The 15664-nt window shown below is 40.1% G+C and overlaps 1 protein-coding gene across 5 annotated transcripts in view; it reads left to right on the top strand.

Moving 5' to 3' along the window:
- The window catches only part of CPQ (carboxypeptidase Q), a 166469-nt gene extending 152526 nt beyond the window's left edge, over positions 1–13943 (top strand). For 4 of the 5 annotated variants that reach the window (XM_072851188.1, XM_072851192.1, XM_072851190.1 and 1 more), the window contains one exon: positions 13355–13943. In XM_072851188.1, the coding sequence (XP_072707289.1) occupies positions 13355–13515 (161 nt within the window). In that variant the 3' untranslated portion in view covers positions 13516–13943. Of the gene's footprint in view, positions 1–12949; positions 13037–13354 lie in introns of those variants that run through there. The other variant, XM_072851191.1, reaches the window with a different exon arrangement.
- The last annotated feature ends 1721 nt before the right edge of the window (positions 13944–15664 follow it).

The raw sequence follows: 15664 nt of genomic DNA, 5'->3' as shown, positions 1-15664 counted from the left end.
TCTATGTCATTCCTTGTAGGAGTGGGAAATGGAAACTATTCAACCAATAATCATGCAAGACTATTTTGCACCGATGGATCTTAAAGAGAGAAAAATCAGCCTCTTTTTCTTTACTGTCAATTCCCTGTCAGTTTTAAAGTGAAGATGTAAAAGTAAAGTGGGGATGTAAAAGTAAACTAAGTATTGGCCAGAGTATAAAAATTTTTCATCCAGGTGTTATTTTTAGGTAAGACCTTTAGTTCCAGTTTGACTGAGTAGTCATTGCAGTCCTTTTAATTTTGCAGCATGCCATTCTATTTAGCAAATGCACATTTGGCTCCTGAAAGATTTTAAATTACATGTGAGTTGGTATATGTGTATGTATATGTATATCTATATGTATGTGTTTGCTGTGTAAAAAAAGTCTTCAATTTATGTATTTGAAAGGAACCAATTGTCATATCTAATCTTTTCCAATGAAACCTTAGTATTTTTAACTTTTTGATAGACTGTAAGGTTCATCTATATTCTCAGACTTCTCTTAATGATGAACATAGAATAAGAAACATTTTAATTGATTTATGAGGTGTATATTAGTATAGTAATCAAAAGAAACGCAGATTGGTAAGGATAGAGATCTAAATCCATCTAATCTGGGTTTAATGCCCCAAGTGCTGGTCAAATTGGATTCTGGTTATGAAAACTTGCATTTGGGGAGCCTCCTATGAAAGGCAAGTGTACCAATGGAGAGATTAAGATTTTTTGAAGGAATGTATTAAATTCTAGCTTCTTTCTATTAAAATCATTATAATCATTCAGTAATAATCTTGCATAGATCATATCACTTGTTCTAGGCTGCTAACAGTTGTCATCACTGGCTCTTTTTCGCCTTTGCATTAGGCTATAGGTGGTGGTTGCATGTAACACCATAAACAGCTTTACAAGAGAGTGTTTGCGCTTGATTTCAACTACATCCAAATCAGAATGGCTTTGATTTATACAGTTGTAAACACTGTCCTAAGTTTTAGCATGGTCACAATATATCAGAAGGATGGTAGGGAGTGTTTAATAGAGGTTTGTTTACTCTGTATTGTGTAGAGTCTGGTCACTGTTACCAAATTATCTGCATTTGTTGCATCATATGTGAAGTGTCGTGCCATTTGGAGCTGCTGTGAAATTTCTGTCAAAGCTGCACTGAGCAACACAAGCATATAATTTAAAACAGGGCCTTGGACTTTTTTATTCCCATATGGTGAAAAATATGTATTGGTTCTTGATTTGTGCAATAATGTGATTGTGATGGAGACAGTCAGATGGCATCTGGAAGAGGATTTTCAAAGCTACGCTCACAGCTCGGCATTCGGGGCAGCTGGACACGCTGGTGCCTTGTTCTGCTTCTGTAAAGTTTCACCCAACTAGTCTTTGCCTTTTTTTTTTTTTTAATGGGCCCTTCACCCATATAGATTTAATTTGAATGAAAACAAAAAAACGCCCCTCAAATTAGTAAGAAAACAGCATGTTCTGTGCATGGTAATACAGAGAATGCAGTAAGCCTGTCTTTAAGGCAAATGCTATTTCCAGTTACTGGTATGAGTGAAGCTCTGTCGCTGAAAGCAAGCAGTTTAACCTTTCAACTTAAAATTAATTGTCAGCTTCTCTTAGTGTTCTTTCTAAGCTTATTTGATTTCTGTTTCACTCTTAATATATTTGCATTTTGACAAGTCACTCCTTGTGTTTGCACCATGGCAAAACAGCTATCACAGCAACTCTAATTTACAGGTTGGAAGAACCGTGTTATTTAGGGACATTGCTTTATTTACTCTGTCATCTTCTAGGATGAGTTCTGCTGTGTGGATTAGCCAGAGCCCACAAACAGTTAGTAATACACTGCAGAGTCAGAGCAGGTGTAAGGAATTTCTGTCCTTCCCTCCCTTTAATTTCTCCTTTTCTTTTCCGAATGGGGCCCCATGTAATTTCATGAAGCGTTAAAACAGAGAAAGATTCTGAGATTGCAGACAAAAGTGTTGCAGCAGGTGTCTTCATTGTACCTTAATTCCTCTTTTTTTGTTAAAGTATGTTGTTTCTTTGCAGCTTTGCTGACAAAAATATGCAATTTATTGCTTAAGAACATTTAATGGTTCGAATTGCTTATTTTCCTTGCTGCTACTTTGTGTTCACAGCCTGTGGGACAACAGGATCTGTAGACCAGAATGGGAAGGATTACTACAGCTTTGTTTCAGAAATGTCTCAAAACTCCCAGATCGGAACAGCCCTGAACCTTGCGATAAGATCAGATCTGAACTTTGTTTCAAGTACCTCTCTGTTTTTCTATTAATAATGAACTAGCTAAATATACACTAATTTGTAGATCAAATGAAAGAGGTATTTCATCACCAATATCTGGAGCATCTATAATTTATTAGGAAATAAGTTACATTGGTTTAAAACTCAAGTATGCATTAATCAGAGTAACAACAGATATTTTGAAGGATATTTTGTTATCGTAGTCATAGTATTCTTTCAGCCTTCTCTAATGGTCCTACATCTAAAATCCACCATGACCTTGAAGAGTTTGATAATCTCAATGGGGTATGACAGTAAAGAGACAGTAAAAAACATTGCTCATCCTGTTGGTGTGGTTGTATAAATGCACAGTTGCTGTTCATGTGATATAAAATATAACAGACTTGTATTTTGCTTAGGATGTGGTTTACTTACAGTAGGGTGACCATTTGTTTTTTCATAACTAGGTAAGCACCAGGATGGTCATTAACAGGCTTTGTTCACCATCTGGGCAGAAGAGAGCTCTGCTTAGTTGAGTCCTATGAATATTGGTATTTCTCGGAGTCAGCTACCTGCTGGGCAGGGCCCTACAGGAACTTTGTGATTAAACATCCAGTTGTGATCCTATCTGGGAGGGGAGGTTAGAGCCCGAAGGGAACTTCAAGGGAAAGCCACATGTTTCCTCTCCATCTCCAGCATCCTCTGGGAAAGCAGACCTAAAGGCTTGCATAAAATTGGATTGTGAAATAGCTTGGCTTAGGAAATAGCTTAGGAAATAGCTCCATCGATTTGTAAAATACATGGAAGCTTCTTGAACTGATTGAAATGTAAGTGAATGCAGTTACTGCAGACAGAAATGCTGCTCAAAACCCCAATATGTGGGTCATTCTCACAGTTCCCTCTCCCCACATCTGCCCTTCAAGCCGTCCAGGGGATGCCTCTTTCCACCAAATTTCTGGGGTGGTTTGGAAGCTGTTGGCACAGGGTGGAGCAAGTGTCTACCGCTGGGTATTAGCAGGAAGTTCTTTGGCTGGCAGAGGACGGTGAAGAAAGCACTTCAATACTTTGGGTTTCTAAGCAAGTTTATAACATCAGCTACGTGGTGCAGTCATACAAAGAATATAGGGACATACAGAAATGCATTTGATTAGGAAAGATAGTTTACATGGGTCCAAGTCTTATCAAGTACTTCACTTGACCCTCATGGGTGACATTTAAAGCTTAATGGCATTAAAATAAATCACATGCTCAAACTTTTAACTGCTTTGCTGAGCTGAGGCATAAACAAACACATGAAAAAGAATTCTAAATTAGAGAAATTGTCAATTTTGCAATGACTTTCATACCTCTCACATGGTGTTTAAATGAGAATGCAAAATATAAAGGATTTATAAATCCAACAACCAGTTTTAAAACTATCAACTTTGTTAATTAGTCTCTACATAATGTATGTAGCCACATACCTCATTTTAAAGAAAGCACAAATGAAATAAACTATATTAAAATATACAGAATATATACATACGTATACAGACATCTAATACAAGTATATAACCTTTCTAAAATTGAAATGCCCTAAGTAAGGAATCCGCTAAATAGGGATCTGTGAATCACTGAACCAGGGTGGTCACAGAGCCAAGAGAAGGGCTGCAAAGACAGAAACAACAAAAGTAATTGAAAAGTCCGTGTAGCCTTTGAAGAAAGAAGTCATGCCTCACCAATCTAGGAGGGCTTTTTCAGAGGAGTTTATAACCATTTTTGTAGTTGGATCTGGTCAGCAAAGTACAGTTGAGTCTTCAGAAGCTCCTGGATCAAAGACCTTTAGAGAAATAAGCTACTGTGAGATAAGAGGTGTTTTCTTCTTGTAGAGTAATACCTGATTAAAAGAAGGTAGAAATAAATTGTCAGTCTTCATAATGGAGAAAGGCATTAGGCTGCCCAGCCACCTTTTTTTGGGACTTTGGATGTTCATCAAATTCAATGTTAGCTGCAAAGGGAGTGAATAGTAAGTTGGCAAAGTGTGCTGATGACTACTTCAAATACTTAATTTCAAAACTGATGCTGACTGTGAAAATGTGACAGTAATCTCATAGTAGAAAATGCCTAAGTAATACAACAGCCAGTGACATTTTGTTGTCAATAAATGCAGAGTAACGCAGTATATGTGCTATGCATACATGACAACAGGATCCGGACGAGTTATTTTCAAGAAGAAAGATCTGGGAATCACTGAGGATAATTGTCTGAAATTGCCAACTCAGTAACCAGGAATGGTAAAAAACACAGTGTTTTGTGCTACTGCGGAAAGAAGAGCAAAGGAACAGAAAGCATCCTTAGGTAATGTGTTGTGGTACGCCGCAGTCACATCATGAGTCCGTTCACACGCTGGCGTTTGTGGGCAGTTTGGGCTTCTTGTCTCAGGAATGGTGAAAGAGAATTAGAAAAGGGAGAAGAGTCACCAGCAGCCTGCATCTTCAGAGATATTAAATAGTTTTCATATGAGGAGGATTCTTCAGCTTGGGAAAAAGCTGCGGAGGTAGGGTGTGATAAAAATGTATTAAACCATCCATGGTATGGAGAACATGAACAAAGAAAGGCAGGGTGCTACTTCTGCAGCTCACAAAGCGAGAACTGTAGTGTGCCCACATGAAATGCTCGGGCACACAGTGCGTTTTCTCAGGAAGCTGTGGTGGGCAGAGGTGTAAATAGGTTCAAAAATGGGATTAGTGAGCCTGTGGAGGATCTCTCTGTCAGAGGTAGCCAGCCTGCAAGTGTGGGGTTGCATTTGGGTGGTGCTTGGCTGTTCAATACCCAGGTAGGAAGACTCACCCTTTTATTTTCTTTTTAAAAAGAAAGCTTTGCTGATTTAAGACAGCGGGTGGATGAGTGGAGGCAGAGCTTCCAGTGCCTTTTACTGTTGAAGCTTCATCTGTTTGTTGGGCTTTTTCCAGTCAAGGGCTGTTTAGGATATTATTTTGGAGTCTAGTCAACCTGTGCTCTATGGAGTAGAACAACTTCCTTCCCTGAGACCTCATTTCACAGGATTTTATGCGAGTTTAGATTGAATCCCCAGCTGTCACCGGTCCTCTGCCGCAATGAGTGAAAGGTTAATGCGTTGCAAAAGTAACTGTGATAATCCTGAGCTGTAATTTAGTCTGTTTAGTAGATCCAGAGGATTAATTCTCAAATGCATTAAGCAAAACAAGAAATAATGCATACTTCATATTGTCTCCCTTACACTGTAGTCTCAGTTAATTAGCCACTGAAACAACCGACTGAAAGCTTTCCCTCTGCCTTGTTTTTTGAATTACGAATTTTAAAGACTTTTGAGAGAATGACTCAGGAGGTGAAACAGCAGGGCTTCTGATGTTATTTATAAGCTCTGTACTGGAAACTATTTCAGTGTCTGCAGCCATGAAACTCAAGCAACTTAGCCTGTAATTTCATCATTTGAGACTAAAATGACAGGAGAACTAATGCTGTCAGCATCTGACTAAACAGCATTACCATTCTCTATTGCCTCTGCTTACTTGAAAAATGGGTAATGAAATAACTGGCATTAAAGCCAGCTGTCAACTACAGGTTATCCCATGAAAGAAGAGGTTAATATGTGCACCAAAGTGCATGCAATATGTATGGACATATGCGTACCCCCACACCCCTGTTTCATAGGAGCACAGAGCTGAGTTAGCACTCTGGTATGAGGAGAGGAATGCTTCTTGTCGTCAGTATTTTATGCTTTCCTGGTACGTAGCAGATTTTAACTGCACAGAAGGTTGTGATGCCTCTTTTTTTCCTAATTCCAAGTACTCAGTGTAAAAGAAAGGGACATATATATTTCATCAGGTCTTGCTTTATTTCCAGGGCATCGTAGTTTCTTAGTACATTCCTGAATAGTGTCATTGGCATTAAGAAGTCCAAGGTTGGAATAAACTTGATAATGAAGTAAAGGAGTTTTTCTTTTTTTTCTTTTTTCTTTCCAGCAAAAGCAGGAAACAAAAGCAATCTTTAATAGATGGGAAAAAAAAGGAATCTGCCTTTTGTAGCTAGGAAAATCACTGTGGAAATAAAAATAAGTTTTCAGATCAGGTGTTTGCGTTGACATCTTTCTACAAAGCAGTACCTTTGATAGTATGCAGATTTGTCTTGACAGGGAGATGAAGCTCGAACACATAGGTACTTCGAAGATGCAAGAGATGATACACATATAAGTTACCTTGCAAAGCCTTTTTTTTAGTTTCGTAAACTCTTGGAAACATTGAGCAAAATACCCCTTATTAAGGCATTTCCAACTTTGCTGTTAGGAGATAGTACAGCTTGCTCAGCAGGGCACTGGCCTAGGTTCAGATGTCTGGCATCTATTCCTTTCTCAGCTGCTGTGAGAAAATGAATGTGCCATTTCATCTCTGCATGCCTCTCTCATCCTGCAGTCCCTCTTGTCTGTTTAGAGTGTATGTTCTTCTGAGCTGGAGTCTTTTTTATTTGGAGAGGTATATATACTGTGTAAAATAATGGAGTGGCAATTCTGTCAGCTCCTCTAGGGACTACTGTAAAATGAAACCTAAAAAAGTTATACATTATTGTAATCCATTAGCATGTTAACTTCACTATATATGGCAATGTACATGTAGAGGTCAGTATCCCAAAGATCTAACTGTAATATTGAAGACCCAGCACATCCAAGAGAGGTTACACAAACAGTGGGGAATTTCCCGTGGTATTTGAAAGTTTCATGGAATAGTTGTGTTGCAAAGTTTACTTGAAAGCAAAGACAACTGGGAAACCATTGATAGGGCTGTACAGCAAACGTATACTGACTTCGAGACTCACATTTGGCTTCCTTTGGCAACTAAATGCTATTTGGGATATAAAAAAGAAAAGAAAGAAAATGTAGGGAGGAATGTAGTGCAAAATGTTTTACACTGAAAAAATACTCGGGAGTTACTATATACTTTCCCCCTTGAAGACATCTGTGTTTTATGGAAACTGCCTTTGTAATAATTCTGATAATCAATAACTAATTTTCCAGTCATTGTTTGCACAAATGACAATAATTTTAATGCTTAAATATCTGGCAGCAGAGTTTAATCTAATGGTGACTTATCACAGCAGTGCATATGAAGGCAGTAGTGCCTGATGGTGATTGACAAGAAGCAGTGGTCATCACTGACACACTCATCATTCATTTTGTGGTTCATTCATCCTTTTACCTCAATAGCAGCATTGCATCTTCTGAAGTTGGCAAGACAAAAATGTGGCAGACAGTTTATTAATGTGTGAAGAATTGGTGTTTAATGTGGACATGTTGTAAGGCAGGTAAATAGTCTGGTCATCAGCTAATTAATGTTCACATTGTGCATTTCATGCTGAGATCAGAAGCTAGAAGGGATGGGCTGTTTTTCAGAATTCCTCAACGTGTGTTTGTGGATTTTCATCAAGATACCCTTGCACAGCTGATTACTGAAAATACATTGTCAGTATCAATTACCAAAGCAGCTGCTTTTACCTGCCTTATGCAGTGCATCAAATTGTGTATGAAATAGCTGGTTATGCAGAGACTCATGAAATGAGTTCAAGACATGAATGAGCTTGACTTGAAGAATTTGTTTATGGTGTGTCAGTTATAAGAGGTGTCTGAAAGAGCCAAGGAAATGGCACCATGGGTTAGAGAGTCCCACAGAAGGGTTGAGATTGGCAGGCACCTCTTGAGATCATCTCGTCCAACCCCCCTGCTCAAGCAGGGTCAGCTGCAGCAGGTTGCCCAGGACCATGCCCAGTCAGGTTTTGAGTATCTCCATGAACGGAGACTCCACAACCTCTCTGGCAACCTGTGCCAGTGTTTGACCACCCTCTCAGTGAAAAAGTGTTTTCTGGTGTTCAGATGGAATTCCATGTGTTTTGTTCCGTGATCATTGTTGTGTCCTGTCAGTTGGCACTGCAGAGGAGAGCCTGGCTCCCTCTTCTTCATTCCCTCCCATGTGGTATTTATACACATGCATAAGACACCTCCTGAGCCTTCTCTTCTCCAGGCTGAACAGCCCCAGCTCTCTCAGCCTTTCTTCATATGAAAGATGCTCCAGTCCCTTAATCATCTTAGCGGTCCTGTGCTGGACTCCAGTAAGGAGCTCCAGATGGGTAGATGGAGAGATGCCATTTCTGGAGATGGTGCCCCCGGTGTAGTGGCACAGCAGGTAGCGTATCTTACTCCTGCTCCATGAGGTAGCCACCATCTGGGGCTAGGAAACAAGGTCCTGATGGCATGTTCGTGACAGTGCCTTGGGCACAAACAGGACAAACGGAGAGGGTGGCAGGGATGGCAACGGTAGCAGCAAAAGGTTGACAGACAGCAGTTGTTATGTTTGGTTGCTGCTTCTGGTAACAGTGACTGTAATTCACATTAACAAAACAAAAAGCAGTGGACTGCTTTGGTGCAGTTTTATACCATTGCATTATTTTTCTCACGACTGCATGACAGTGAACCAATTCATGAAGAAACACTTGCACTTGGTGGCAAAGCCTGGAAGATGGCAAGTCTTAAAAGAAGGTGCAGCACTTGGGGGAGGGAGAAGGGGTAAACAGTATTTATATTTGAATGGTGTGTAGCAGGCCTGCAATACCTAGGATCAATATGTTTCCTAGGAGCTGGATTTGATCACAGGACACCTGCCTGCTGTGCTAAGGGTACCCCTGTGATTAATGATTTTGTCAGCTCAGGTGACACCAGTATCACCCCAAGTCCCCCAGTGCAATTTGGGTTTTCAAGGCATTTGGTCACAAAAGAGCATATGCTGGTTGTGCATATTTTTTAAATTGTTACATTTACGGAGTTGATCTGTTTGGCAAGTGCTGCCCTGCTCTATAACCTGAGGACAAATTCGGTTTCATCTGCAGCCTGCTCAGCGTGCAAGCTCACTGATAGGTCAAGTGTAAGGAAACAATCTCAGGAGGAGTCGAAAGCAGAAAAGCAAAACAAAATAAAAACCCACGACCTCCACAACAAAGAAACCAGAAAGCCCAACCTGACAAGTCAGAGGAGTTACTGAGTGTTTGCCTCTGACCCTACTTATGCAACTATTTCCCACAAATGGCAAGTAAGGTGGTGCCTCGCTGCAACAAGGAGAACCCTGCTTTAAGTTCCCGAAACACAAACATCGTGCTACTGAATAGCGGACTGCTTGGCCCCAGCAGCTGTTCCAGACATGAGATATATCTTCTCTGGCCCCTCTGTCAGACCCATGCCAAGGGATCCCACCAGGCACCTGAGGGATCGCAAGTGGCACTAAATAGCTGCCGTTAGGGTAACTGAACTGGACCACTGTACTAAAGAGGGTTTCCTGCCACTTTGTAGTGGAATGATGAATTATCTCTATATTATCTTATTGAAGCTGTAAATGATTAATTATTTTCAGTTTTTAATTTCCAGTATTTTTGATGCATTGAAATAATAAGTACAGCATTTTTGGCAGCGGTTTTTAACATTCCCTGTTTCCATGCCACAACATCTACTACATCCAGCTAAAAGCAGTTTCTCACTGAATTCCTTATTGGCCAGCAGTGTTCCTCATGTGATTCACATCACTGTAAATGTGAACAGACTGAAAAAGGACAATTAAAGAGGGTTGTTTGGCAAATGTCCCTTTTTTCTTTATGGGTGTTCTTGCTCTGCAAACAGAGGAAAGCAGCAAAGCACATAAAACGTGACAGTGGAGCACCCAGCCTGTCGCTCGTTTTTGTGTTTGAGTATTGGTTCCACCTAGAAATCAGAATTAAATACATGATACATGCCTACATAACACCTCCCATCTGAGGATTTTTAAGTACTTAGACCTTTCAGACTCTTGTAAGGCTGTATACTATCCCCTTTCTAGGTGGCTAGCATGGGGACGAGTGAATAATTTATAGCACGTCTACAAGACATGGCTACTCTTGTGTTTTACTTGACTGCTAGCTTATGTAGCTGGCAAAAATAAGCCTCCGTTCATTACTGGCTGTTGTTCCTGAGTGAAATGTTACCTAATAACAACAAAAAAACCCCCTTAGATCAATTTTAGGTGAAAGAACAAAATGGTTAGCAATTGGAGTTTTAAAACTTGTGTCTAGGTGAATTTTTCCAGTTTCTTTCAAGCTTCTGGAAGTGGCATGTTTGGCTTCCAGGCAAATTTTGTTTGAGAAGGGCTAATAATACAGTGACTATTGAGGATCCACTTTGGTCAGCCAGCTGATGTACTTTGAAACCTCACTGTTTGAAGCTTTATGCAGAGTTCTTCTCTCCCTGCCCCTGCCTTCTGTAGGATGGCTGTTTGTGCTCACAGCATTGCTTCTTGTGTTAGTTTTTTAGAAAAGGGGCTATAGGATCCCACAGACTTATTTAGGTAACCCAACATGACAGCAGTCCACGGAGCCCCGCAGAACTTCCCTCTTCACAGTCATCTGCAGGAGGTGATCTCAGTCCTGGATGCATTTACTGGCGAAAGGGCACTATTCAGTGTCTTGCCGCAGCCTGGCGACCTCTGGAAGCCATAAATATCTCTGGGCAGCTAACACCAACATGAAGGAGTCTCAAGTTTGGAGCAGGAGACACGAAAATTGCTTGCAGTCATATCTGTGCCCCAGGGTGTTCCATGTCTAGAGGCTTGCATGGGGCCCTCAGCTGTAAACTGTTCTTGTGCTCAAAGCCAAGAACATGGATTTTCACTTTTGTTTCTAATTACGTAGGATAAAACTGCTTTCTTAGGGTCTTTTCCTTAGTCTCACAAGATGTTTACGGGTCACTGACTTCAGTGCTAGCCCAAGACATGAAAGAGACAGCACGGCCAGTTTAGGAACCCCTCAATATTCTCTCTACTCACACACTCTCATGTTTCTTGCGCAGTAATTGCTTGATGCCAAAGTCAGATCATTTTCTGATTTTTAAAATCAATTTAGAGAAACAAATCTGTTTCAGCATTTCAGGGAGTTAAACATTACAAAGCAAAGGATGTTTATCCTTGTTCCGTTCACAGAGATAAAATTCTACTCTGTAAATCCATAGTTACTGTGAGTAGTGAAATGTCTATGACAAATTTCAGGCAACCAATTTTTGTCTTGAGTCTTATAAAAGTGCTCAAAAATTGTAATGGGTTTGCCTCAGTGGCTTAACTTGTAATGTGTCTGTAGTGCAGAAATCCATCAGTTAAAGAATTTATCATAGTTCAACCCTTTTATGGTTGTATATATTTAAAAGAATTCAGAATCAAATTTTAAAAGTGAATATAAGTTGACATAAATTCAATGCTAAAATTATTGAAACATAACTCAGCACCTGTAACCTACCCAGTGACTTACTTCTATGGGATTGCATTGCTTCAAGTCAGTAGCAAACAAGTCTCTTAAGAGCAAGAAGAGCCTCTTAAAATAAAATCAGTCACAGTACTGTATAACCATAGTCTACAGCATTTCATCTTTCTGCGTATCATCTCTCTTATGAAGGGATCTTCATTTGGATGGAATTATAAAATGCATTACCTCTCTTTTCCTTCTCTCTAAAATAGCAATGAAACAAGCAGTCAAAGTCCATTCCTATTACAGCAATAGAAACATGCCTGTTAACCACAGTGAGAGCTGGACTCTGTCCTGAATGGCTATATGAGTGATCAAAAGATACGTATTATAGGAATGTACAGTTATGCTGTGAGAAATTTTGCTTTCATTCTCTTCAAAAGCTTCAGGAATCTCAGGGAAACCAAGAAAAATCATAACAGTAAGTCTTACGAGCGCACATGAGTTTATGAAAGCCCTCATCATCTGATACTGATTTCTGCTGCGTGTAAATAAATATATGAATAATTTATTTACTTCATCTTTATAATCAAACAATCCTGGTTTTTTTCTGTCTTACTTGGTGTGGTAGGAGTAGCCTCAGTCTGTGTTTCCACCTGGGGCCCATAGCTCTTACTCATGAGTTCACATCAGTGCTTTTTCTCTGGGTTGGATGACCAAGCAAGGAGGGGATCCTGTTGTGCTAGGTGGGAGCTGTGCATCTCCTAGCCCCAATCAGCAGGCAGGCCAAGGGAAGCAACACGAAGGAATTGCAAGCAGTGAATCAGTGTGGTGGGGGAAAACATCATATTTAGTTATTTTCAAAATTTGGGGTGGCGTTCTGTTATGATGAGAGGGTTGTTGAGATTAAAATGAAGCAGATGGAGGCTGATAAAACCAGAGAAAAAGAGGCAGAGGTAATAAATAGAGAGAGAAGAAATTGGAAGGGGATGGGGAGTCAGAGAAGATCCATGGGGACCAGGCAGAGAATGGCCAGAGTGAAAATACCCCACTGGTGTCTCTGCTGCAGCGCCTGGTGGGGCAGCAGCTTTTCCTGCTCCTCTTGGCTTTGGTCTGCCTTGGGACCTTGAGTGATGCCTCACCGGCATTATTTGTGCTTCCTGAGCCCACCTGGCTTGGGGAAGAGTAGTCCTTTCCCTGCCCATGTGCCCTCGGAGGGAGTCATTTGTTCCTGAATGGGAAGAACTGTGGTTTCACCTAACTTGCTTCTGCCCCAGCTGATGAGGACTCCTGACAGCAAGGGAAATGTAGTCCTGGGCTATCTGGGTTACCCCAGGTTATCTGGAAAACTGCTCTGAAACAGCACATCCTTGTGATGAACTTCTGCTCAAAAAGCAGAAGCCAATTCCAAAGCTTTCCCCAACACTAGTAACAGCAAGAAGAGGATCCGAAACTCAGTCGTAACTCATCATTGGAGCAGTGGGATGAAGAAAGGAGGAAGCGCCGCCATGTGTGGGGTTACTGTAGGGACTTTCCTGCTTGGACTCTGGTAGTCTTAGAATAAAATGGATGTATACTCTTGCTGAGGAAATGAGTCTCCCAGGGGAAGGTTGGCTTTTCCCCGGTGTGAATTTTTGCTGCCTCATGCTCACTCAAGTCAATTAACCTAAAACCTACAAACTGCACATGCCACAGCTCTGTGCAATTATTATATGGAACTTTATACAGTTGCATGTGGATTTAATCATAAACAGACCAGGAATGGATTCAAGTTTATATTCCTGTTTAAATATTTGTATTCCTATAATGGAATACTGCCCATTTTTCTCTGTAGGTGCCAGCTTGCTTGATGACCTCAGTAAATACTTCTGGTTTCATCATTCTCAAGGGGACACAATGACAGTTCAGGATCCAAACCAGATGAATCTCTGTGCTGCTGTTTGGACTGTTGTCTCCTATGTAATTGCTGACATGGAGGAGATGTTGCCAAGGTAATAAAACAGCAAGAAAGAAGATTTCTGTTCTTCAAGAAAGATTGTGAGTCCACTAATGCATGTGGTCTACAGCTGTGGGAAATGCCATTTTTCACCCTGATTTTGTGCATTATTATGTCTGTTTTCCTCAAAGCACATGCTCTTTTACACATTCCTGTTTCTTTTTGCTGTTTTGATATCTTCCATTTGTGATTTTCACTTAAAATTTTTTCTAAGTACTTTTTAAATTTCTGCTGAAGGTATGATACCTCTTTGACTATGATATAATAACCATTTGTATGCAAAGTGATCCTGTGCAAGCAGGAAAAATATACCAAATAAATTTGTTGCATCAGAATAATTCATGTACTGAGTTAGTGTACACATTTATGGGTTTGTTTTCTATCTTTCACTCTATGCATTAGAATGATGTACTATTAATAAAACAGCCATTTCTTTTTACTGTCTTAAGATAATACTGTATTTTCTATATGGTTTTCAGGTTATAGGACAAATTAATCTTGGCTGGTTTAATGGTAATATATGGTAAAATGGTCAAATCATGGTCAAAATCCTAAAACAATAGGGCTTTTAATATAGTTCATTCAGCTCCCGCTGTTAGATCTTACTGAAGATTGCTTCATGCAAGACTTGGATAAACCAGGACATAAAGGATAGGAAGCCAACCACAGGACTCCCAGGTCTCCTGTGTTTCTTCGGGCACCTCCCCATGGAAAGCTGTGCGTGTCCTTTTCTTTCTAATGAAAGACTCGCCGTAGTGACATGCAGAGGATTTTGTATGGCAGTTTTTCTCTGAAATGCCATGATGTTTCAGAAGCAGCATCACAGCTGTGATTTGTGACCTTCACTACCTGCCAGCTGATATCTAAATGAAGTGTAAGAGCAGATTTTGATTCAGGCTGCTGAAGCCATTCCCAGCCACCCCTCTCTTGTGGGGATGCCCTTCCCTGCTGGAAGCCAGGTGAGAGAATGCTGGTACATGTGTGCTTTGATGGAGGAATTAATCTGGGAATTTGATTCTTGTATACTTTGCTGGGTTTTGGTTTTGTTTTTTTTTCCTGCTCAAAGATTATGAATATTCAGATGAGTTTCAGGGATATCTGTAGAGAAGATATAGCTGGTGCTGGGGAATATTTTAAGGCATATGATTTCTGCTCATTTCTTTGTGACATGATCCTTGTTTGTGCTTTTAAATTTTACAACAAGCAAACTTACTGATGTGAATAACTGCTGCAATATAATCAACACCAACCAACTAACGTAACAAACAACACAGAGTATTAAACCAAATGGCAGGCAGTCCCTGGTGCTGTTAATCAGTTCTGTAGCTGAGCAATAGCTGAGTGATGAGCCATTCATTTTTATAGAATTAATAACCATGATATCTGTTTACCATGATAATAGCGGTTTTACATCAAATTTATTAAATATTTCAATTTTCCCTCCAAATAATTTCAGGAACATAAAAGCTGCCTGGAGGTACTCTGCTCTTTCTTTTTAAAGAAACAGTATTGAAATAAAGTTAGCAAAAATTTCCTCTGCTTTCAAGGCATGATGCCTATGCTTCTTTTTTCTGATTAGCTTGACAAGAGCATAGCTGGTGGTGCTCACCACTGACAGATCCTCAGCTGTCTCTAAATCCAGCCTTTTGACCTTCACAGAATATTACTGACGGATTCCTGAACTGTGTTCCACATCCTTTTTCCCTCATGCCACTTTGTACATCAGAGATTCAGAAGGGTTCTCCGCAAAGTTACATTAATTGTTACAAATCTTAACCTCTTCTCACTTGGAAGCGGGGTTTATTTGTGTTTTTCTCCATTGCCTCAAGTCAAACGCAGAATCTTTCGAGTCAAGAATACTCTCTGCAGAGGAGAAGGCGGCTGTGGTACGCATGTGGTGGCACAGCGCATCCCCAGGTGTGCTTGTTGGCTCCTAGGCTACATAAGATTGGCCGTAAAAATTAAGACCTTGATGCCGATGAAGAAAATTTAACCTTCACATCAGCTTCAGATACACAGTTCTAGAGAGAAGCTTGGCAGAGTGGATTCTGAAGAAATGTTCAAAAATCAAAATTGCTGTCTTCTTTTTATAGAAATAGTGAAATTAAAAATATTTTAGTTCTCAAATTGAAAAACAAAGATCTTTTT

The sequence above is a fragment of the Ciconia boyciana genome, chromosome 2 (assembly GCF_034638445.1).
Source record: "Ciconia boyciana chromosome 2, ASM3463844v1, whole genome shotgun sequence".
NCBI lineage: Eukaryota > Metazoa > Chordata > Aves > Ciconiiformes > Ciconiidae > Ciconia > Ciconia boyciana.
This window is presented reverse-complemented; position numbering and strand designations above follow the sequence as displayed.